General features: G+C 33.8%; 3 protein-coding genes across 4 annotated transcripts; 2 read left to right on the top strand and 1 right to left on the bottom strand.

Moving 5' to 3' along the window:
• The first annotated feature begins 1848 nt into the window (after positions 1-1848).
• On the top strand, positions 1849-6725 carry LOC112722490 (uncharacterized). Of its 2 annotated transcripts, XM_025773541.2 has the most exons (3): positions 1910-2661; positions 3143-3190; positions 3911-6725. In XM_025773541.2, exon 3 carries the CDS (start codon positions 4036-4038, stop codon positions 6355-6357), a length of 2322 nt encoding a protein of 773 aa, XP_025629326.1. In that variant the 5' UTR covers positions 1910-2661; positions 3143-3190; positions 3911-4035; the 3' UTR covers positions 6358-6725. The 2 variants fall into 2 exon arrangements, with proteins under 2 accessions (XP_025629325.1, XP_025629326.1); XM_025773540.2 differs by lacking the exon at positions 3143-3190 and having other exon boundaries at positions 1849-2661.
• Positions 6726-8841: 2116 nt separating this feature from the next.
• Positions 8842-11081, bottom strand: LOC140176189 (uncharacterized). The gene is made up of 5 exons (XM_072206090.1): positions 10235-11081; positions 9823-10005; positions 9626-9718; positions 9433-9522; positions 8842-8996 (listed from the first exon to the last, which is right to left on the bottom strand). Exons 1-5 carry the CDS (start codon positions 11079-11081, stop codon positions 8842-8844), a joined length of 1368 nt encoding a protein of 455 aa, XP_072062191.1.
• A 14199-nt stretch (positions 11082-25280) lies between these two features.
• On the top strand, positions 25281-25961 carry LOC114924678 (uncharacterized). Its single transcript, XM_029289943.1, has one exon. The coding sequence runs from the start codon at positions 25281-25283 to the stop codon at positions 25959-25961; it is 681 nt and encodes a 226-aa protein (XP_029145776.1).

Consider the following 25961-nt stretch of genomic DNA (forward strand, 5'->3'; position numbering starts at 1 on the left):
AACTTTTTGTGCTTTCTTTTTACTTTATTTTATTTTCCCATTTAAAAGCGACTTTTAGAAAACCCAAGCTTGATAAACCTTGGTGCATCATTAAGCTTGGGGGATACAAAGGGTCATGCATTAAGCCGAGGTATAACTTACAAAAAGCTCAACTTGCACCTCAACTTATATAGGTAATACAATAGCGTAGTTCCACTTATATAGGCAATACATGTTCCTAAAAAACCATTTCGAAGATCCAAGCCATTCATTCAACCCATTATTACTTCGCATCCAATGGTCAAGGACACACCGAAACGCCGCCACGTCTGCCAACCAATCAATTCAATAGGCGCGGAAAACTAAGAAAACATTAAATGCAAAACTGTTCATTTTCCAACACCTCGGCCAAAGCCAACAAAAAATCCAAGGCAGAAATATTAAAAGCTTGCCTATTGCTTTTCTTTACAAAGCAAGACAAGCTTCGGGGCTATGACGTGTACCCTATAAACTCGAAAATAAGATCAAATCGAAACTGACCAGACAATTCGGAGAAATTAGCAGAAGAGCTCAATTACGCAACTCGGTTGCAATTTCAAATTAGTCAAACATTATCTACAGTCCGTTACCAATAATAACGGCACCCACAATATTACTAAAAGATCGGAACAAACAAAAGAAAGCTAACACTTTACTCATCTATCTAAACGAGCCAATAAGCTCGGTGAAGGATAGGTCACACAATCCACTTTATTTCTTCTTTACATTGCTTTCTCAACACCTTATTCTAACTTGAGCGTCGGAGTGCTTTTTGCAGGTGCTCCTGCCGTGGTGTTTCATTTCACCGAGGTGTTTCATCCTTCACCTAGAACGATGTATAACTCTCCATCGAAGCTGAACATTAGCGGAAGGAATCTTCATACCTCGGCTGCACACGAACGGAACAAAAACAAATACAACCGTAAACAAATATCAACAATCAAAACCCTCAAGAACAAACAGCAATAATCAGCAACAATAATAAATACAACACTGAACAAGTAAATAAAAGAATACATTTGAACAACAAAAACATTTCCATATTACTATAAAATAAAATAATCTAAATTACTCATAATAGAAAAACCGAAGAAAATCATTACGCATAACAAGAACATCTCAATAATATCCAATAATGTTCATTACTAATTTTCAGTAATAAAAATCAGTCTGCGATTAAATTATTGATAATGAATGAACAAACTAAATTATATTGATTCAAGAAACCTAAGAAAACTAAAAAAAGAGATAAGCAAGAAATTACTTACAAAAAAAATGAACAAAACAGAGATTCAAGATTTCAGATGAGAGAAAGGGAGCTCAGGTGAGGGCTGAACAACGGCGGAAGTTCAGCCAAAACAGAAGTTGAACTGTGGCGATACAACGGGCTGGAGCAGAAACGAGGGCTCGAGGCAAGCTCGACCAAGCGACGAGGAGGGAGCACCGCGACGGAAGCACGGTGATACAGAGGCCGTAGAAGCTTAGAACAGACGCAGAAGCTCAAAACTGACGGTAAAGCGTGGCCAGCAAATGTGTTTCAACAATCATGGACGCAGTGCAGATTGCAACTACGGCAACGGCGGTAGTACAACAGCGATGGCCAGCTTGAAGAAGAAAGTAACGTTGGAGGCTAGGTTTTTTTGAGAGAGGGAAGTTGAGAGACACAGAAAAGGAGGCTTCTTTTTTAATTTTTTAGTTGAAAAATGAAAACCGGCCGAGTTCCGATTTGATCCGACCGAGCAATTTTGCGATTCACCATTAATTTTTTGCTCAACGATTTTATGAGGTTAGTCAGACCATAATTACTTCCGGTTTATGGTTAGACCGGTCGAACCGACCAGTTCTGTCCGAGAACTGTGCTGTGAACTAGCAGATAAACACCAAACTCCTCTACTCTTTCTTCTTCATCTTCTTCCCTTCAACCTATGCAAAGAAAACTCTAACCTAACCCTCAGTTCCTCTCCCTCCCTGAAGCCAGTGAAGTGAACCTTACTCTTTCTCAATCTCACATCCTCACTCAGCCTCCGCAGAGCTGCAGAGGCACTTTCTCTCTCTCACACTCACGATTGCCGGCTCCTCTGCCTCCTCGTCGCCTCAGCCACCTTTGTCGCTGCGTCGTCGCCTCGCCTCAGCTTGATTTCTCTCCTCTCACAGGTTCCCGTCACCGCGCCGCACGCGTCTCCCTCTGCGTCACCGCGCCGCACGCGTCTCCCTCTCCCTCTCCCTCAACCAAAGAGAAACCCTAGCCTCCTCCACCGCCGCAAGGAGTTCGCCGCTGCCGCCGTCCGTCGCACGCAGCATGGGCTTCTCTCTTCGTCTTGTCTACAATCAGTGGCGCTAAGCCAATCCCCTTCTCTCCTTCTCCAGAACTCAGAACTCAACCTCAAGTCCTCAACCAAAGAAAAAGTTGAAAACCCTAGCCTCTGCCGCCGTCCGTCCGTCCATCCGTCTAGCCACTGCCGCCGTCCGTCGCACGCAGGTCTTCTCTCTTCGTCCTGTTCTCCCCGTCTCCAACCCCTGCTCCCTTCTTCCGCAAGCTCGGCCCATGCGTCGTCTTCATCTGCTCGCCGTCCTGCTCGCTGTCGTGTGGTCGGCGTCGTCAGTCGCGGCAACGTACTCTGCCCAGAGCCCCAGACTTCGAAGGTCTGTTCACTGCTCACTTCTGCGTTTTTTTTATGCCCTGTTCAATGATTATTTGAATGTTTTGTGTTTTAAATTTTTTATTGAATGATTATTTGATTACTGATTAGCGCTGGTTCTCCTGTGTTGCTGTTTTGTGTGTTGTGATTTTGCTGATTATTGATTATTGAAGGTCTTGTGAGATAATTGATTATTGAATGTCTTTTGATTATTGATTATGATTAGTGATGTGCTGCTGGTTTTGCTGTGTTTGTTTAGTTTCTGGAATAATTTTTTTGTGATCAATGCTCAAACTTTGAATGTTGTTCTGCTGGTTTTGCTGTGTTTGTTTTGTTTCAGAAATCAATTTTTGGTGATCAATGCTCATACTCTGAATGTTGTTCTGTTTTGTTTTAAGGCTGTGTTTGGAAGAGGTGATTGATTTCTGAGTGTTGTTCTGTTTTTGTTTTAAGCCTGTGTGTTGTGTTCAATTTTCATTTTGTAGGAAATTCTTTGAGGTATATGAGAATTAAGAAGGAAGACTATTCCAACGGTATTACTCTGTTGATTCTGGTCCCCTACAAACTTGAATATAGAATTGAAGAGTGAAGCCCTTTATTATTTCATCATTGGCCTATTTTTGGCATTGCATATCATTGTAGTTTGTTTATTCATAGAACTAGTAGTTTATGATCCCCCTTTGAAGTAAAAAAATGCAGCAGAAGAGTGTTTATAACCAGTTGCTTTATTCATTGAATTTTTATTAGAACCAGGTGTTTATTATAAAACGATTTTTCTAGTTGAACCACGGTTGAACCGGTAAACCAATGAACCAGTAAACCAGTATCTAAAGCGGTTCGATAATCGGTCCGGTTTTCAGAACCTTGGTATAGAATGACACTTGATAACAAATTTAAAAGCAATTAGAATTTGTGTATAAATTGTTGCTGTTGTTTTAATGTAAGTTTAAAATAAAAATTTGATGCTAATTGAAATTTGTATAGAATACTTAATTGTTGCGGTTGATTGTTACTATTTTAATACTTGATTATTGCTGTTTTAATGTAGGTTAAATACTTGATTGATACTGATTTAATGTAGGTTTAATTTTTATTGTTATTTTTATTTAATTGTTTTAATGTAGGTTTAATGCTAATTGAAAATTTCTTTTTAGGTATTTTTAGAAATTGATAATTGATTGTTGTCATGTATTTTATATTAATTTACGTTTAATACTTGTTAATTAATTATTTTATATTTTTTATTTATGTAGGACCGATTTTATCGGTTCAATTAGTGATCTATCGGTTGAACCAATAAACTAGTGAATCAGGAGTCTGACCGATTCGATCACCAGTTCGGTTCTGAAGACTATGTTTATAGTTTCTTTTTTGTGGAATGAATCGTGTTCTTCTTCCGAAACATGTCGCTGCGGTAATAAAATCCCAAAAGAACCCTCTTAGGGCATTGGAAATGTTCAACTCGGTGAAAACCGAGGAAGGGTTCAAGCATACGCTTTTAACATACAAATGCATGGTTCAGAAGCTTGGTCTCCACGGCGAGTTCGAGAACATGGAGAACATTCTCTCGGAGATGAGAACCAACCTCGACAACGCGATTCTAGAAGGAGCGTATGTCGAAGCCATGAGGAGCTACGGAAGAAGAGGGAAAGTTCAGGAAGCTGTTGACACGTTCGAGCACATGGACCTCTTCAACTGCGACCCTTCCGTACACTCCTACAACGCTATCATGAACATTCTGGTTGAGCACGGGTACCACAACCAAGCGCATAAGGTTTACATGAGGATGAAGGATAGAGGGGTTTGTTCCGATGTGTGCACCTACACCGTGAGGATCAAGTCGTTTTGTAGAACTAGGAGACCCCATGCTGCTCTTAGGCTTCTTAAGAACATGCATTTCATGGGGTGTAATTCGAATGCAGTGGCGTATTGTAACGTTGTTGAAGGGTTTTATGAATCCGGGTGTTTTGATGATGCGCGTGAGGTGTTTGATGAAATGCTCGAGAGACTTTTGTTTCCTGATGTTACAACTTTTAACAAGCTTGCTCATAGGCTCTGTAAAAAGGGGATTGTGGGAGAGAGTGAAAGGCTTCTGAGCAAGGTTTTAAAGAGAGGGGTTAATCCCAATTTGTTTACTTTTAATATATTTATTCAAGGGCTTTGTAATGGAGGTCATATTGATGGTGCTGTTAGGTTGCTTGGTGTTGTGGCGAGAGAAGGTTTGAGTCCTGATGTTGTCACATATAACACTTTGATTTGTGGGCTTTGTAGGAATTCTCAGGTTGTCAAAGCTGAGGGATACTTGCATAAGATGGTTAATTGTGGGTTTGAGCCTGATGGTTTCACCTATAATACTATTATTAATGGATACTGCAAGACTGGGAAGGTGCAAGATGCTAATAGGATTCTGAAGGATGCAGTTTTTAAGGGCTTCCAGCCTGATGAGTTTACTTATTGTTCCTTGATCAATGGATTGTGCCAGGATGGTGATCCTGATCAAGCCATGGCTATTTTTAAGCATGGAATTGAGAAGGGTTTGAGGCCAAGCATTGTTGTTTACAATACCATGATTAAAGGGTTGTCTCAGTTGGGTCTGATTTTGCCAGCTTTGCAGTTGATGAAGGAGATGGCAGAAAATGGCTCTCACCCTAATATGTGGACTTACAATTTAGTCATAAATGGACTGTGCAAGATGGGTTGTGTATCTGATGCCAATGATCTTGTCAATGATGCTATTGCCAAAGGATGCCTACCTGACATTTTTACCTTCAATACTTTGATTGATGGCTACTGTAAACAGCAGAAGTTAGACACTGCAATTGAGATGGTAAATAGAATGTGGAGCCAAGGTGTGACTCCTGATGTTATCACATACAATACTTTGTTGAATGGGCTTTGCAAGGCTGCGAAAAGTGATGAAGTAATGGAGATCTTCAAGGCTATGGCGGAGAAGGGATCCGCTCCAAACATAATTACATACAACATTATCATTGAATGCCTTTGTAAAGATAAGAAAGTAAATGAAGCTTTGGATTTGCTCGGGGATATGAGAAGCAAGGGTTTGGCACCTGATGTGGTTAGTTTTGGCACATTGATCACTGGTTTCTGTAAGATTGGGGATCTTGATGGTGCTTACAGCTTATTTAGAAGGATGGAAAAACAATACAATGTTTATCATACAACAGCAACATATAACATTGTACTTTGTGCGTTTTCTGAACAGCTCAACATGAAAATGGCAGTAAAGCTCTTCTCTGAGATGAAGCGAAATGGCTGTGAACCAGATAACTATACCTATAGGGTCATGATTGATGGCTTTTGCAAAACTGCAAATGTTACACAAGGGTATAATCTTCTAGTGGAAAATATTGAAAAGGGGTTTATTCCATCGCTAATTACATTTGGACGAGTTCTAAATTGTCTTTGCATGGAGGACAAGCTTCATGAAGCAGTTGGTATCATCAACCTTATGATCGGAAAGGGTATCGTCCCGGATATTGTAAATACAATCTTTGAAGCTGATAAAAAGGTGGTTGCAGCACCCAAGATTGTTGTAGAAGATTTGTTGAAGAAAGGCCACATAACTTACCATTCCTATGAACTACTATTTGATGGCATTAGAGATAGGAAGATACTTAAGAAAACGCTTCCAACAGTGAAGTCTCATGATCGAAGGGCCACGTCAGCAGCTGTTACTTAAGAAAATTGCTGATTCTACTAGAAGAATCCTGCCAAAATGGTAGGAAGTTTCATGGTGGAAAATCTTCTTTACATTTGGGAAAGAAAAACAAAAAGAGGAACCGGGAATATCAAGGAATCTAGACATGAAAACGTGATTATTCATGTCAAGCACATCACCAACTTTCATAGCAAGAAATTGAAGGGGCACAAAGTATGATGTGTCTTCTGCTTGGAGTGTCACTTAAACCAAATTTTGGCCACGAGTGTGTGAGTGTGAGAGAATATAACATGTACAGAGAAATCAGAAATCTAATTGTTTTGTAATAACTCAAGAAACAAAAAAAAAAAGGATATTTAAATTTAATGCCATGACGAAAGTTGTCTTCAGTTCTTCATGTTATATTATTACAAAATTCATTAAAAGGTGCATCTATTTACCTACTATTATAAGAATTAGGTAGCGAATGAGTTATAATTCAAATGGTATAGTTTTTCTATACTCACTTAAGAAATTACAGATTCAAGTCTCCCTATCTTTGGTAAAAAAAATAATTACAAGAATTAGGTATAGTTTAAACTTTAAAGATAGCTCTGCTAGTAAGGTTACATGAATTTGTATTCTACAGAAGATAATGGTTGAAAGGATATTGAGAAGAAATTGCATCTGGTTATATCTTTTATTTGATTGGTATATGTTGTTTTCTGATTTTAGCAATTTTTCTTGTTTAATTTGTCGGTGGGAAAGAAAAAAAGAAGTCTCATCGCCCTTGTATAGAACTTGGAATGCTAAGAATTAGAATTTATTCAAAAGTTGATTTTTTTTTTTTTGTTTTGGAATAATTAAAATTAAATGATTTGAATTTGTTTTGAGAATTTTTAATTCTCATTTTTTCTTAATTTGTAAATCAGACAAAAAAAAATCTAAATTCTAAATTCATTCACACACTTTTTAAATTTGAATTATATATTCTATTGATATATTATAGTCATTTTAAATTATAAAATTGAATTTTAAATAAAAATAAATTTTTTTTTTAAAGAAAATATAATTTTTTTCTTATATTAAAGGATTTCCAAACAAGTTCATAATAAGTTAAATTATATCATTCTTCGCAAAGAGATCATCATTCTCATACAAAATCCTCTGAACTTTATTTTACTCTCCTTTTCCTCCATAACACAATTTTAAGCAACCTTTGCACTTTGGTAATTTAACGAGTCAACTCAATTTTTGCTAACACGCATCACAAATCAAAATTTTTAGAAATTTAGAAATTCAAATTGGATTAATTAAAAGAGAAAAACTCAGACCAATAGAGTTGATTGCTTTTTGTTAATACTTTTAGCAGTTAGTTCAATTTCTTTAGTCTAGCAATTTAATAATATACTTTTAATTTATATTTTTTAAATATTTATTATACTTTGCTAATTTTAGAAATTACAACTAAAATATGTCACATGTCACTTTTTTATTGTAATTAAAATCAAATCTTTCATTTTAAAATTAAAGAGTTCTCTTCTCATCTTTTTATCTATCTTTCGTTATCATTCTCATCCCTTTACTAATTCTATCTTTCTTATGTATCATTATCAATGATTAATTATAAATTTGACAATCAAAATATACATGATTTTCTCTAATTATAATTAAAATTAAATTAAATTTAAAATATTAAAATTAAAATATAGTTAAATTATATTACTAATTTAATAATCAAAATATGATACATGACACTCTTTCATTAAAATTGAGATAAAATATTTTTCTCTAAAATTAATAAATTTTCTTCCTCAATAGTCTTATATATCTTTTTCTCCTTCTCTATTTCTCTCTACCATTTTCACTCTATATATAACTTATAATGGGAAATTCTATGGTGCTGAAAGAAAGATTCATCTACACATGCTGAAGTCTATGTGTCATGGTCTGGAGGAAAACGTGTGTCCCTTATATGTGATCGTCTGGTGTGAGCCATTGCAGTTGGTGCTGGCAATTGCAGCAGTGGGCCCAATCTTTTTCAGAATTTGTCTCACAATGAACATGATGATAGATGTTAAGATGATTATCAAGAATCGCTAATTAATTTAATTTACAAAAGTAATTTGTTTTGGAATGTAATATTTTATTTTATTTTTTGTGCACATATCTTAATGATCGGCTGGCCTTGGACGTTGGATTTGTAGTGGGTTGTGTGAAGCAAGGTTTTGAAATCCGGATCGGTCATCAAACCGCTCTAGTCACTGGTTTATTGGTTCACTAGTCTAACCGGTCTAACCGGTGGTTCAACCGAAAAAACTATTTTAGAATAGAATAATAAATAAATTATAAATAAACATCCTAAAATATAATTATAGTCTAATATAAATCTTAAAATATCTTCAAAATTTAAAATACTACATAAAATATCATCAACAAAATATATATTATCTTATCAAAATCCAAACTCAAAAGTTAAATAGTAAAAAAGCATATCTAAATATTGAATCCCAACATCATGATTTATCAATAATCAAAATTCGCAAGAACTTGTTGCAAATCTGCTCCAGTGGGATGATCTTCACCTTCATTCCCACCCTCTTGAGCAGAAGAATCAAGAGATGCAGCATAAAGACCACTACTACCACCGCCACTTTGATATAAATCAGCATCAATTTCACCTAATAAAATACACATATTATTATATTATAAACTAACAACATTCTAATAATCATTAGAAAATAAATATACTATACTCACACAATAAGTCATCCACATTACTAGGAAGATCAGACTCTTTCTCTACAACCTCTTCAGTCACCCAAAAGTCAACTAGACTGATGCTTTCATAATCAATTGGATCATATTGTGTCTTTTGCTTTCTTTTTTCTTTTTCCTTCCTAAAAAGTTAAATACAATATATGAAGATTTAATAATTTACAAATTTGTTATGCTAAAGATTACATATGAAACAATATGATATTTCATGAAACATATATTACCAGGATTTAAGACGCAAATTATAGGTAACATAAATAATGTCATTCAGTCTATCATGCTCCAATCTATTTCTTCTTTTTGTATGAATCTGGTCAAAAAGACTCCAATTTCTCTCACATCCAGACAAAGCAGATGCTTGGCTAAGAATGCGAACAGCTATCTTTTGTAAACATGGAGCAGAGCCTCCGAATAACCTCCACCATTCATCTACCAATTATAAAATCATAACATATTAGAAGTTATCAATTAAGATCATAGGAGCATAAAACAAGTTACTATTAATTAAACAAATATTCAGCCATATTCTTACCAGGCTTAAGTTCAGATGCAGCTCGAATAGCTTCTGGTCTATCAAAACTTTCCTTCCGATCTCTATATAAATATATTTCTTTCATTGCCTGAACTGAATCCAAATTGTTACACTTGCAATACAAGGTAACAGGATCAATGAAAATTTGTGATCAGTGAAAATTGAATCTACAACTAATGCTTGCAAATCCTTTTTACAGTCAAAGATGCTCTTCAATGTGATAAACACAGTTGCAAAACGGGTTGCACCAGGACGTACAATTTCTCTCCAATGAGGTCTTTTTCTTAGCCAAGATAAGAAAATCATATGATTGTACACAAATACTGTGATCTTTGAAGCACGAGTTGCAAGGTTAGAAATATGCGCCATGCTGCTTATATCTTTTAAAATAAGATTAAGGCAATGAGCAGCACATGGTGACTAATAGATATTATCATATTTTCTATTGATAAGCCTACCAGTAGCAACATAATTGGCTGCATTGTCAGCCACAACATGCCCAATATCATTAGGGCCAATCCATTCAATCACCTCAGAAAACAAATTACACAAGTGTGAAGCATTTTTTTACGATATTGGAAGCATCTATTGATTTCACAAAGCACAAACCTTTAGAACAATACACCAAGAAATTGATTAACGTTCTTTGTCTTTGATCTGTCCAACCATCAGCCATGAGGGTACATCCAGTTTTCTTCCATGCACTCCTATGACTATCAACTAGCATTTGACATTCTCTTTTAAGATCAGCCAACAAGTGAACCTTGTAACCAGGTCCAATACCAACAACACCATCCAACATATCTTGGAAAAATAGCGACATCACAGCATTAAATGAAATTTTACAATCCAAAAGCCACCAAGCAAACCGTTTATCAACCTCGTGTATCGCCTCTTTATTTTGCAAAACACTTTTAATACTTGGTTGAGCTCCTGGAGTTGTTCTTGGTGCAAACATAGGAGGAGTGACTTTGACTTTTTTCTTTGGATCACCTCCAACTCCTTGCTGACTCGAAGTACGCTGCTGTTCTTCTTGAGCTATTGCCTCATCAATTGCATCCTCTAGCTCATCACCACCCTCTTCACTAAAAATTACTTTTCTTTTGTTTTTGTTGGTCTGAATTTCTTTCAACAAACTTTCCATCTGTTTTTCCATATCATATGGAACTTTAGGATATTTTTTCACGTCTCCAGTAATCTTTGCTAGATGTTTCTTCATCCTGTGAATTCCACCTCCATTGAAAACTTGTAGACAAAATAAACATTGATATTGTGGTTTTCCATTCACTATTTGTAGAGCAACATATTTCCAAGCTAAATCTATTTTTCTCCGTAGGTTAGAAGAACCTTGTGACTGACTATCGTTAGCACTACGGGGATTAGGATTAGCAGCATCATTCGAAATAGGAGGATCGATAGACAAGTTATTATTCACAGAAGCATTGTTAACAACCATTGCTTCTTGATTAATACTATTATCCATAACTGAAATTAATAAAACAGATATGAAATTAAAAACAGCCACAACACAATGAAAAATAACAAGTTAAGAGCCATCAGCAATTAAAAATAGGAGCCACAACACAATGATTAACCATGTTCTTAACCTAAAGCAGGAGCCACAACACAATTAAAAACAGATATTAAATTTTCAAGACTATGTCTAAATTCTGCCTACAACATTCAACAATACTGCAAAATAGAGTAAGTTTCCAGCATTAACAAAACAACAAAACACTAAAATAGAGTAACAGTTACATAACAGAGTAAGTTTCCAGCATATTAGGTGTTCTGGACTAAAACAGAGTAACATTTACAAAACAGCAAAATACTAAAACAGTAATATTAGGTGTTCTGGACTCTGGTTGATAGAAATGACATAACAGAGTAAGTTTCCAATATTAGCAACCAATCCATACATACAATTTCCACAGCAATCAAAACCATACATACAAAGAAGATCGAAGGCCGAAGACCAAAGACCGAAGAAGAAGAATTGAAGAACCAAACTTCAAGCCAAGACCCAAGAAGAATTGAGGAAATATGGAACAAAAATTGAAGAAGAAGTTCAGAGATGATGAAGACGAGGAGCACTCACCTGAGTTTGAGAAGCCAACGAAGACGAAGAGGACCTGCCGAGTTACTGGGTTCCGGACACGGGGAAGAGGAAGAAGTGGCGGTGCTGAGGACCTAGGGACGGCGGCGGCGCTGACGATCTCAGAACAACGGTGACGATGGAGGGCTAGGGTTCGAGGTTCCTTTGCTTCAGAGGGCTAGGGTTCGATGACGATGGAGTGAGATGAATGAATGGGGGAAGGGGGGTTCACGAGTGGATCGGGTTTTCTTTTTTTTTTTTTTTATATAAAACAAATTAAAAAACGGCGTCGTTTTAGGGGAACCGGCCGGTTATCGGTCTGATCCAATCGGCCGGTTCGACGATTTTTTACCGGTTTTCTCCCGAGCGGTTATAGGAGGAGGACCAAACCACTTGTATTGCCGGTTCCTGGTTGAACCGATGCGACTGGCCAGCCTGGTCCAGTTTTCTGAACCATAGTGTGAAGTGATGAAAATCCGATGGGTATGATCATGGCCTTCGAAAAATGCATGCACAGTACATAACCAAAACAAGTAGGAAAAAATTATGGGATAGAAATGAAATTTTTTTATTTAAATTAAATAAATATCAAATACAACGTAATTACATAAATACATATTTGATCATATCTCAGATACTAAGATAAATTTTAAAAATTGAACCCATTTCAAATACTGAGACTCCACTTTGTGGCAAAAGAGTTAAATGGGATCTTAGTATCCAAGATACATGCACAAATAGAATGTAGACTCAACACCGAACATATGCACAATACGCGAATTGGTGGCTCAGTACTCAGATTATTTATTTTAATTCAAATAATTTTAAAATTTAAAATTATGAAAATATTTCATCTAAAATTTAGATGATTATAATTTAAATTAATAATTTAATTTAATTCAATAAAAATAAATATACTTGTATTGTTGTACTACTGTAAAATTAATTTTAAAAAAATAATATTATTAAATTAAGTCATGAACATATAAAAATAAATTGGCTCCCCTCTACGTGCATACTTAGTCTAATAACGCCATCTTCTATCTTGGTATGGTAAAATACAATATAAAATTACTCTAATAATATCACACGATAATACCTAAGAGATAATAATTTTATTAAATATAGTACTCTTTTAAAATAATCATAAATAATATTTATAACAATTTATTCTTGTATAGGAGAACGTTTCAAATTAATATAGGAACATTTCAATTAATATAGGTGTTAGACGGTTTTAATGGACGGTTTTAACTCAAGTTACGTAATTTAAAATCGCCCATTTAAACGTAATTTAAAACTGTACATTTAAACCGTAACGATTAAGTTACGTAATTTAAAAATGCCATCACATTATTTTTTTAGAAACTATCTCATTTAAATTAGAGTGAACTACCAACCCGATCCATGTCCATTTTTCATAATGACAATACGATCCCTCATAATAAAAACGACCCACTTCGATCCCTGTCCTCTACTTCCGTGACACAACGAGGTCTTGTGGGTGTTTTTCCGTCAACTCTGAACGGAAAACGCTGACGTGTCAGGTTCAGGAATGGACATGCGCCTAATTGTCTCTAAATTAAAATTGGTTAGGGATTTATTTGTCTCTATTCTTTAAATAATATCTTTTTAAATTTTTTATTCATTATATTAATATTTTTTTCAATAAATTATTGAATATATAGTATAATAAGTACAAACTAATTAATAAATTATTCAAATTTAAAAATATTATTTATTATGAAACTAAATAAATAATTCTCAAATATAATTTTTAAATATATAAAAATAAATATTAAAATATGGTTATTACATTAATAATAATAATCCTATACATTAATAATAATAACAATACAAGTATATTTATTTTTATTGAATTAAATTAAATTATTAATTTAAATTATAATCATCTAAATTTTAGATGAAATATTTTCATAATTTTAAAATTTAAAATTATTTAAATTAAAATGAATAACTTGGGTACTGAGCCACCAATTCACGCATTGTGCATATGTTTCGGTGCTGAATCTACATTCTATTTGTGCATGTACCTTGGACACTGAGACTTTATTTAACTCTTTTGCTATAAAGTGGAGTCTCAGTATTCAAGATGTGTTCAATTTTTAGAACTCCTCTTAGTATTTGAGATGTGGTCAAATATATATTTATGTAATTACGTTGTACTTGATGTATTTTTGTAAATTTTATATTTATTTAATTTAAATAAAAAAATCTATTTTTGTCCCATAATTTTTTCCTACTTGTTTTGGTTGTGTAATGTGCATGCATTTTTCAAAGGCTATGATCATACCCATCGGGTTCACACAACCCACTACAAATCCAACGTCCAAAGTCTAGCCGAGCATTATATGTCCACAAAAAATAAAATAAAATATTACATTTCAAAACAAATTATTTTTGTAAATTTAATTAATTAATGTGTCTTGATGATCATATAAATATCTATCATCATGCTCATTGTGAGACAAATTCTGAAAAGGATTGGGTTCCACTGCTGCAATTGCCATAGCTCACACCAAACGATCACATCCAAGGGACACGCATTTTTCTCCAGACCATGACACATAGATTTTAGCATGTGTAGATGAATCTTTCTTTCAGCACCACAAAATTTTCCACTTATAATTTATATTTTATATTATTAATTTGACAAACCAAAATATATCATGAGATATTCTTTCATTATAATTAAAATAAAATTTTTTCTTCTAAAATTAACAAATTTTTTCTCTCCTTCTTCTTCTTCATCTTTCTCTCTCATTCTCTATCTCTCTATCTTTTTGTTCTAAAAAAAATTTAATAAAATAATTCAAATAAATTCATAAAATTATAAAAATATTTTAAATTTATAATTAAATATAATTAAAAAATATCTCGTAATATTATTCACATAAAAAGTTATTATTATTATTATTATTATTATTATTATTATTATTATTATTATTATTATTATTATTATTATTATTATTATTATTATTATTATTATTTGCACTTTTTATTTGTTTTTAATTTAGTTCTAAATTTTCACCGCTTATCTTTCTAATCTATATTTTTACCTATCTTCCTTCAAATATTCATTACATATAATTTGGAGAGAATACTAATGTTGTAATTAATAATTAGAATTAAGATTCAATTATTTCAAAAAAAAATTTTTAAATTAATTTCATAACTATTAATATAAATTTTTTATACTAATATGTAATTATATTTTATATATACAGAGAAAAAAATATTATTTTTAAATTATAAGGATGAAAATTAATTATTTTTATTTGTGTAATAAACTTAACACCTAATTAAATGTAAAAGTATACATATTAAATTCTTTCAAATTTTAAATAATGAATGTTAAAATTAAGGATAAAGTATATTTTTTGTCTTTTAAGTTTGTTACAAGTTTCAAAAATACCCCTAAGTTTTATTTTGTTTCAATTTTGTCCCCAAATTTTTCGATTTGCATCATCTATACCCCTGACGGCTAATTTTTCAAAAAGCTTAGGACTACTTCAGCAACAATTTTATAAGAATAACCATCAACACAAGCATATCAGAGATAATTGTCATGCATTATTGTTAGATTAGTCCTAATTTTTTTAAAAATTTAGCTTTAAGAGATATATTTGATGTAAATCGAAAAATTTTAGAACAAATTTGAAACAAAATAAAACTTAGGAGTTTTTTTAAAACTTTTGACAAATTTTAAATACAAAAAATATACTTACCCTAATATTAATTAGTAAAAAATTTAAATTCTTTCACATAAAACTAACATCTAAAAAGCTTATTATTTGATTTTTTTAATGTACTGAGACCCTGGTTTTCACATGAATGTTAGGATTAGTATTGGACATATAGCTCACTTAAAAAATTATGCTATAAATAAGAATATGATGTAATAATGTGGATATCCATGATATAATTGAAAACTTTAATTCCCTTCTTGGTCCTAATTCTAGGAATTTCTATTCTATTCTCTTTGATTTCTATCTAGCTCTCTATCTCTTGATACAATGTCGTATCAAATGGTGCTTTCACTAAACACCATGTTGGCGGCGATCGCCGCTTTCCATGGTGGTTTGGATTCAAGTCACATTCCTTGGCATGATGCTCTTTCAATGTTCGATGGTGCTAACGGCTATTGGTAGATTCTTTGTACTTGGAAGCTGTAGAATGCCAGAGAAACTTCAGAGGCTCAATGTTTTTAGGAGGTCACTAGGGGACTGATCGACCGCGATCTGTCGTGGTTCATGCTCTGGCAACAATGTAATCTAGTAGCAGATTGGCCTACCTTTGAGCTAGCATTTCTGCATTGTTACCAACCAGATTTTTAACCAGTATTACAAGATATTACAGCAAACAACATTTTAGATAACAAAATTAATTTAGAAGAAACAATGTCCAAATTCATATATCAATCACACAGCAATTTAGCCATAGATCCAGAGTTTCCAACCACAACAAATCCAGCACTTCCCTAAGCAAACAATTATAAAGTAGTTCCAGAAATTATGAACAAGAATAATGAGGAAGTTACAAACGAACCTAGTGATAGCGATACTGTGTGGAATGAAGATCAATCGTGGTTCGAATCTATGATGGCACGAAAAGGAGATTTGAGGACAGATTGCGAAGCGAGAGGGGAGGGAGAATGGTGGTTTCTATCATGGGAGGCGTCAAAACTGTGGACGATTGTCACAGACGACGATGCAAGGCAGCACCATAGATTTGCAATAGGCACTGAGGATGGTGCCTCCATGATGAGAAGGGATGAGAATGGTCACGATCTATGGAGATTCAGCGACCATGACGATGCCAGGAGCAGCGCCAAGGTTGGCGCTTTCACAAAGTGGAAGAAAGAAGTTCGTGGTGCTCCAGTAATAATGGTGAGTGCTCATGCCATCACAACCACCATAAGAGGCGGAGATCTCCAAGCTTGTGGATTCTATTAAGTCTCTCCGATTATGGCTAATCCACCACCACTCACATTAGCTATCTTCCCGTGGGATCGCAGTGGAGGATGAGACGACGATGACTTGTAGTAGCGAGCAACGACTTCGACAAGAGGCAGAAATAACGCCACAGAGAACCACAGAGAAAGAAGACAAAGGGGGAACGGGAGCTGGACAGCAGTATCAGGTGCACCGGAGGAGACCAAAAGTGGCACAAATCGCCGATTCCTCCATGCAAGCTTGCGACAACCGGTGGTATGCGGGTTGGAGCTGCGATGGTTGGTCCCTTTCTGATCTTCACCTTCAGGAATGAAAAAGAGGGGAAGGTATTGCCTCCTTCTCATGGGTTGGGCCTCAAGTTGGTGTGCTCAATCCAAATTCGATTTTTGCAAGGTGGATCAGTTATCAGGCTAACTTCCAAAGAGAAATATTTTGATATTTTAATGGGTCTAAACATTTTTAAATAATTGAATTCTGGTGGTAAATTTTTATTTTTTGAGTAGTAGCATAAAAATATTTTAGAATTCATGATTTCTTTTATTAATTGTAATTTACATTTACAATTTTAATTAGGATTTTTATTTTCCGCAACCTCTTGAGGACAAAGTTGTTTTAAAGGGGAGGGCAATGATATGATTAGTATTGGGCCTATAACTCACTTAAAAAATTTATTATATCTATTATCTATTATATATTATATATATTACTAATTTTACAACCAAAATGTGCCACATGTCACTTCGTCATTGCAGTTGAAATCAAATCTCTCCCTTCAAAATTAAAGAGTTCTTCCCTCATCTCTCTTCCTTTTTCTATCTCTCTCATTTCTTCACTCACTCTATCTCTTTTATATATCATTATCAATGATTAATTACAAATTTGATAATCAAAATATACAACATGGCATTCTTTAATTGCATTCAAATTAAATTAAAATTAAAATTAAATATTAAAATTAAAATATAGCTATATTATATATTATATTTATATATTACTAACTAATTTAATAACTAAAATGTGTCACGTAACACTCTCTTATTAAAATTTAGAGAAAATATTTCCCTAAAAAATGAGTAAATCTCCTTCTTACATTTTCTTATCTACTTCTCTATTTTTTTCTATTTCTCTCTATTCTTCCCACTCTATATATACAGTGACAAATCCAGAAAATTTTGTCCGTGGAGACAATATATATATATATATATATATATATATAGTATAATAATAATTTTTATAATTGTACTATGATATTATAAAATATGATTACTTCTCAAATTATTTAACTAACAAATTAAAATAATAAAATAATAATTTAAAAGAATAACAAATAATTTAAATTTTATTTTTCTGGGTTTCATATTTTAAAAAGATTGAATAATCTTTTCATTGTCAATACAATCAAATATCTCTCTTTCTATATATGTGACTAAACAATCATTTAAAAATTCATCTCCCATACGGTTACGAAGCCGGGTCTTTATGATGTTCAAAGTAGAAAAAGTTCTTTCAATTGATGTAGTTGCTACGGGCAAAACTAAAGCTAACATTAAAAGAAGAAACACTAATGGATAAACAATATTTTTTTGAGTCTCAACCAATTTCTCAGAAAGAGCACCAATCCCATTTAAGTTTGAGAATTGATCATCAGAACGCACATCTAATATGAAGTTCTCATGTTGACTATCAAGTGCCAAAAGTTGAGTGGAAGAAAATTCTAATGGATAGAATTGAGCTAATTGGATCAACTTCTCCTTATCAAACACAAAAAGTGAGTGTCTTGGATTCAAACAAGCTATACAAAGAAGCAATTCAGTATTCACCTCTGTAAAACGATTGTTAAGTTCTTGAAGTTGTCTATCAACTACTTGATAGAATATCTCAACTTGAAAATGATGCAAATTTGAGATCTTTTGAACTTTGCGTCTTGATCTTCCTTGTGATACAAATATATCATCTATTTTTGGAACAGTAATATTATGTTTGTCACAAAACAATGAGATTTCATCAAGTAAGAGGGACTAACCATCATCTCTTATATTTTGCAACCGTTACTTAGACACTTTAACCAATGTCATAGCATATACAATGTCTTGATCATTCCTTTGTAACGCTTGAGATAACTCATTAGTAACTCCCAAGATATTTTTCATCAAGGGAAAGTTAAAAATGAATTCAAAGGATTGAATGACATTCAATAAATGACATGCTTCAGCTCTTTGTTCTGAATTATTTTCATCTTCCTCAACACATTCAAGAACATTGACCACGGAAGGAAACAAAGAAATTAATCTAAGTATAGTTCCATAATGTGAACTCTATCTAGTGTCTCTAACTCTTTTTAAAGCCATTTCTTGATTCAAACCACGTCTACTAGAAATTTTTTCACTTTGTAATGCTTCAATTGTCTTAATCATCTGACTATCACGAAGCATATATCTTCGTTTACACGAAGCTCTAACAACATTGCACAAATTGGTTAACAAATTAAAAAGCAAAGCGATTGCAACTTGTTTTTTTGCAACCATTACAAGAGCTAACTGAAGTTGGTGGTTAAAATAATGCACATAGAAAGCATAAGGATTTTTTTTTTCAATATCAAAGTTTTCAAACCATTAAATTCTCCTTGCATATTACTTGCACCATCATATCCTTGTCCATATATTCTTGATAAACTTAAATTATATGTTTCTAATAATGACTCCAATGCTAATTTTAGAGATAGAGCATTGGTATTAGAAATATGAACAAGACCAAGAAAATGCTCCCTAACTTGCCCTTCTTTGTTCACATACCTTAAACAAACTGACATTTGATCCTTAATAGAAATGTCGCGGGTTTTATCAATCAAAACAGCAAAAAATTCATCCCAAAGATCATTAATAATAACTTTTGTCGTTTCACTTGCAGCAACTCTTACAATATCTTTTTGAATTGAGGGTGCTCTTAGTTTAAGATTTCCACGAGCATTTTTGAAAGCACGATCAATCTCTTCATTATGTTGCGCAAGAAAGTTTAGAAGTTCCAAAAAATTTCATTGATTAATAAAATCATCTGTCTCATTGTTACCACGAAAGGCCAATCCTTGTCGCAAAATAAATCTAATACAATCAATTGTGGCTGTCAAGTGAATTTGATAATTCTTTTTAGCTTGATAAGATTGTTTTTCAATAGCAGCACTGATGTGTTGTTTTGGCTTCACAAGTGCTTCACATTTTCTCCAAGTTTGATTATGAGTACTATCATAAATTTCAACATGAATTTGTAGTCTCTCTTTTTTTTTTCAATTTAAAAAGCCATTAGTTACAAAAGCATCACCACCTTCAATCTCAGATTTTATAAGATAACAACAGAGACAAAAGACATCTTTTGATATATTATACTCTAACCAGTTGCCATAGTCATCAAACCAATTTGGATTAAATCTTAGAAAAGAAGAACCACAAGCAGTTTGTGAAAAATCATGAGTCCTTGGTTGATAAGGACCTTTTTGCAAATATGCACACCTAACTTTGTCTCTGTCATTTGGATGATAGCTTGAAATCTTTGGTCGTTGTCATGGATCTGCTATAAGACTCTCTACTTCGAATTCTAAAAATCTCCTTTTGTTAGAAGAGGTTGACGAATTGTTTTGGGATCTAACCCCAACAATGACATTCTTTTGAAATATTTCTCCATTAGTAATAGGATAAATTATAAATCTAAGTTAATTGACTAATATAAATAATTCACAATTCTACACAAATTTTAAAATACAGTATAAAATTATAAATACAAAATTGACAAACATGTGTCATTCAAATTGATTTCCAAATTGCAATGGCACTAATGAACTAATAATATCCTAAATTCCTAATTTAAAATAAGTCAATACACAAAACAATTAACAAACAGATTAAGGAAACCAAAAGCAATTACATAGACAAAACTGAATTGCAGAACCCAAGAGGCAATCAACAAAAAGCAATTAAAAATCATGAATGTATGTGCCAAGAGGCAAGAGTGAAGAGTCCAAGACTGAACTGCAGAACCCTGAACTCCACGAGGCAGAACCTAGCAGCTGTGCGGCACCCAACGGCAGCAGGACAAAGGCTGAACTGCTGAAGACCGAGGAGTGAAGCTGTGAAGACTGAAGAGGAAGAGGAAGAAGAAGAAAAAGACAGAACCAGACGCCGAAGGAACGCAGCGGCAAAACTAGACATGGGCACGCGGCGATGCAAGGAGAAACCGACGGAGCCGACACAGGAGAAAGGCTGAACGGGACAGCAACAGAGAAACTGGCGGAGTGGCAGCAGATGGCAGTAACTCTGGAGGACTGGAGTCTGGAAGCGGAGGCTGGAGCAGAGGAACAAAATTAAAAAAGGAGAGAAGGAGAAGGATTAGGAATTAGGAGGGTGGGGGCAAATTAGATATTTCACTAAGAACTACTCATTAATTTTTTCAATTTCACTATGGGCAGTTGCCCCCACTACCTGCTGAATACATCTGGCCTTGTATATATAATTTATAATTTATATTTTATATTAGTAATTTGACAAATTAAAATGTGTCACCAGATATTTTTCATTATAATTAAAATAAAATTCTTTCTTAGCTTCCAAAATTAACAAACTCTCTTTCTTATTCTTCTGCTTTATCTTTCTCTCTCTCTTTTCTCTCATTCTCTATATCTCTTCCTTTCTATTCTACAAAAAAAAAAAATTAATAACATAATATAATTTAAATAAAAAATATTATTATATGCGTATTTTTTATTTAGTTTTAAACTTTTACTGTTTACTTTCTAATATATATTTTCACTTTTTTTTCTTCAATTTTTATTGCATATAATTTATAGAAAATATTAATATTGTGATTAAAAGTTAGAATCAAGATTCAATTATTTTTAGAAAAGAATAAATTTGAGTTAATTTTATAACTATCAATATAAATTTTTTATGCTAATATCTAATAATATTTTTATATATATATAAAAATATTATTTTTAAATAACAAGCATAAAAATTAATTATTTCTATTTGTGTAACAGACTTAATACGTAATCAAATATAAAAGTATATACGTTAAATTCTTTCAAATTTTAGATAATGATGTTAAAATCAATTATTAGTAAAAAATTAAACTCTTTCATATGAAAATAATAACTAAAAAACTTATTATTTACTTTTTATCTACAGAGACCCTAGTCTTCTTAGCAGATGGAAACTTTTGTCTCTTACGTTACGACTTTTTTGTAAAAGTAGTTTAATGCTATAAATTTTTTGTACATAATCTGTAATGTCAAGACCTATGTAATTTTAAAAGATTTATATTCCCATAATATTATTACGAGTAAAAATATTACTTATGCTATAAATAAGAATATAATATAATAATGTGGATAAATATGATATAATTAGAAACTCTAATTCCTCTCTTGGCTCTAATTCTAGAAATCTCTATTCTATTTTCTTTAATTTCTATTTAGTTTTCTCTATCTCTTGATACAATATCATATTAGCATCTTATAACTTTTTTTTTTTTATAAAAATAGTGTGATTTTATAAATTTTTTCAGTCATAATCTATAATATCAAGATAAAGTTTATATAATTTTAAAAAAATTATATTTCTATTAAAGCAAAAATATTAGTTAATAACTAACTACGAATAAAAAAAATAAATTATATTAATCATCTAACATTTTTTAAATTAGAATTTAAGAACCAGCAAAGGATCGGTCAATGTCATCAGCCAAATCCATTGATTCGCTATTTTATTTTATTTTTTTAATTATTATCTTATTCCTTCCCACTTCTTTCTCATTTTTCCAAGTTCTAACACTACAACTTCACTTTTCACTGTTTGCCATTCATCATCATTACCACTGCCGGCCACAAAACCGCCTCTGTAGGCTGGTCATTTACCGCTATTAACCAAGTATCTTAAATACTAAATTTTAAATCTTATATTTTAAATCTTAAATATTAAAATTTAAGAATTCTTAAAATTTAAACCTAAATTAATTTTTTTATGTGTAAAAAATCTAAATTTATAAAGCACGGACAATATACTGAATTGCTGTGTCCGCGTATTGGACACATTTCGAACACAATACTCATCAACATTTGTCTGACACGTGTGTCTGTGGTGTCCAACTATGTTTTAATAAAATATATTTTTTTTCGAATACATTTGGACACACCTAAATACTATCACATATAAGTGTGTCTAACCTTATTCTTAATATGTATTCTTGAAATGAGTTTAGAAATAATATATATTATTATTTATTAAAATAAAAAATATTTTTAATATTTTTAATAATTAAAAAACATTAAAAATAATTAAAAATTATTTTGGTTGATTTTTTTGGTTATGGAAAAGGTGTTGGTGTTGTGCAATGAAATGGACGTATGGACAAAATTTGCACTGTTATGGTGTCAATCCAAAATGTAGGTTACGTTTTATTCCTTTTCTTATTTTTTTTGTTCAGGAAAATAAACAAACGCAGCCTGCGTTTTGTTTTTTTCCAAGGTTTTCGAATTTTTTTTATTCCTTTTAAGCCCAAATGTAGCATGCGTTTAGCTATGGGTAGTAAAATTTTTTTTCTTTCTTGCACATTTGTCGTAGTTCTTAGTTTTTTTGGCAGTTAGGTGTGTCGAAGAAGTCGGATTAGGTGATGTTGAAGTTATGGAAAATATTACGAATTTGCGAGTGTATTATAACGGTGAGGTTATACCAAACACACATGAAGGAGTGACTTTTGTTTGTGAATGTCCGTTGCTATTTACTATTCCATGTACCATGAGTTTTGTAGAGTTGCAAAATGGGTTTTGTAATAACATTCAAAGCCACATTTAGAAAAGGGTGAGCAACATTTTATACAGGAATCCTGTACAAGTATTTAGTGGGTTGATACAGTTTCAAATGATGTCCATCATTGATGATGGCAGTATGCAGTAGATGTTATGTATTTATCAACAAATCCGATTTCACGTGCCGATGATAGAGCTGTACGTTGAGTTCGAACAGTAGTCGGGGTTGGGCGCGGTTGGCGAGGAGGTCAATGTTGATGAGTTTAGGGATATAGATTGGGAAGAAGATAATAATGACAGTGAAGAGGAGTTCGAAGCCAACTATGAAGTCGATGACGAAAACGATGACGGAGACTTGACAGGCAATCCAGCGGTGCAGAATGAAGCGGATGCAATTGTAAGCCAGCACCCGTTTGGTGTTTCGTCTTTTATGCGGACTCTAGATCTCAAAGTCATGCATGCCCCGAAATTTTCTGAGTATGCGAACATGAGTATGTTATGATTATTAATTCAAGTTACCTACGGTGTTTATTTTATTTGCCTTTTATTTGCCTTGCCTGACTGACCATGTCGTAGGTGAAGGCAACGCTGCGTCGGAAGATGGTGAGTTTAGTGTCAGAATGGAATTTGGTTTGAGAGAGTCCGTGATATCTGCAATCAAAAGCTACACTATCTCTAGAGGAGTTGATTATACTGTGTATGAGTCTGAGCCGTAGGAATTCTATGCAAAATGCAAGGGTTATGGTGCAGGTTGTGATTGGCTTATCGGAGTTAGCTTGATTTGAAAAAAATCTTGTTGGGAGATCAGAAGATACAATGGCAAACACACGTGCACCATGGGCACAATTTCACAAGATTATGCCAAGTTGGACTCAGACACAATTGCAGAGGCTATTAGGCCATTGGTCGAAGCAGACCCGTCGATAAAGGTGAAGTCTATTATTGCTGAAGTTCAATCCAGGTTGAACTACACTGTAAGTTACTGTAAGGCTTGGTTGGCAAAGCAGAAATCTGTCACAAAAATTTTCGGTGATTGGGAAGTTTCTTACCAGACTTTGCCAATATGGTTGAAAGCAATGACTGTGAAGATGCCAAAGTCTCGTGTGCAAATTAAAACGCTCCCCGTTTACCATGAGAGTGAGGAGGTTCAAGGTGTAAGAGTATTGCACCGCATTATTTGGAGCTTCTATCCATGTATTGTAGCATTCAAACACTGCAAGACACTGGTGCAAGTTGATGGTACGCACCTGTACGGTAAATATAAAGGTGCACTTCTGGTTGCGGTTGCATAAGATGGGAATTAAAACATTGTTCCCATTGCATTTGCGATAGTCGAGGGTGAGATGGCAGATGCGTGGGAGTTTTTCCTGACCAATTGTGGAGATATGTTGTTACCATTGCTGGTGTGGGCATTATTTCTGACCGCCATACCTCTATCGTCGCTGCAGTAAATCGTAGTAACGGTGCATGGTCACCACCAAGAGCGTGGCACATGTACTGCATGAGGCACATCAGGTCCAACTTCTTAAGGAGGTTCAAGGCTCCGTATTTGCATAAACTAGTGGTTAACACAAGTATTTCATTTCGCTGTTATGGTCCTATTCATAGTAATTTTGTGGTTTCTACTTACAATTAAATGAATTATTGAACAGGTTATTCTAGGACGGAACAGGAGTACAACAAAAACTACCAGAGGCTTAAAGAGCGGGGTGAGGCATATACTCAATGGTGCGATGACATCGGTGTTGAGAGATGGATATTGGCATTCGATGGGGGTCACGTTGGGGACATATGACGACAAACTTGGTAGAGTGCATAAATTTTGTCCTAAAGGGTGCACGCAACCTTCCTGTGACTGCCATTGTTAGGTCTACTTTCTATCGGCTGAATGAATTGTTTACTCGGAAGAGCGCCGAGGCTCATGAGTGTGTCCGCAATGGATTCATGTATTCAGAATTTGCAACAAAGAGGGTTGAAGAAAGCTTTCGACGTGCAGGAAACATTGTGGTCAACCAGTTCGATAGGCGGAATGAGATGTTTGAGGTTCGCAAAATGCAAGATGGTTCTGTTTACACTGTTAACCTTGCACAACGACACTACGACTGTGGCCATTTCCAGGTCGAGCAACTCCCATGTCACCACGTTCTTGCATGTTGCGCTAACCAGCATCTTGATTGGAAAGTATATGTGCACGATGTGTACAAGATGTCTGAAATTTGCAACGTGTACAGAGGCGAGTTTGTTCTGATGGGTGACCCATCTACGTGGGATAGATATGAAGGAGCGAAGGTGATCGCCAACTGGACATTAAGGCGCGCGACAAAAGGAAGACCGAAGTCAACCCGATACTTGAATGAGATGGATTCGCGGGATATGCATGGTCCTCACCGGTGTACTGTATGTGAACGCGAGGGACATAGCCGCAGCCGATGTCCTCAGTGCGTAGGTCCAAGCTCCGCTGGAGGTCATTAG

Source organism: Arachis hypogaea, chromosome 11 (genome assembly GCF_003086295.3).
Source record: "Arachis hypogaea cultivar Tifrunner chromosome 11, arahy.Tifrunner.gnm2.J5K5, whole genome shotgun sequence".
Lineage (NCBI taxonomy): Eukaryota > Viridiplantae > Streptophyta > Magnoliopsida > Fabales > Fabaceae > Arachis > Arachis hypogaea.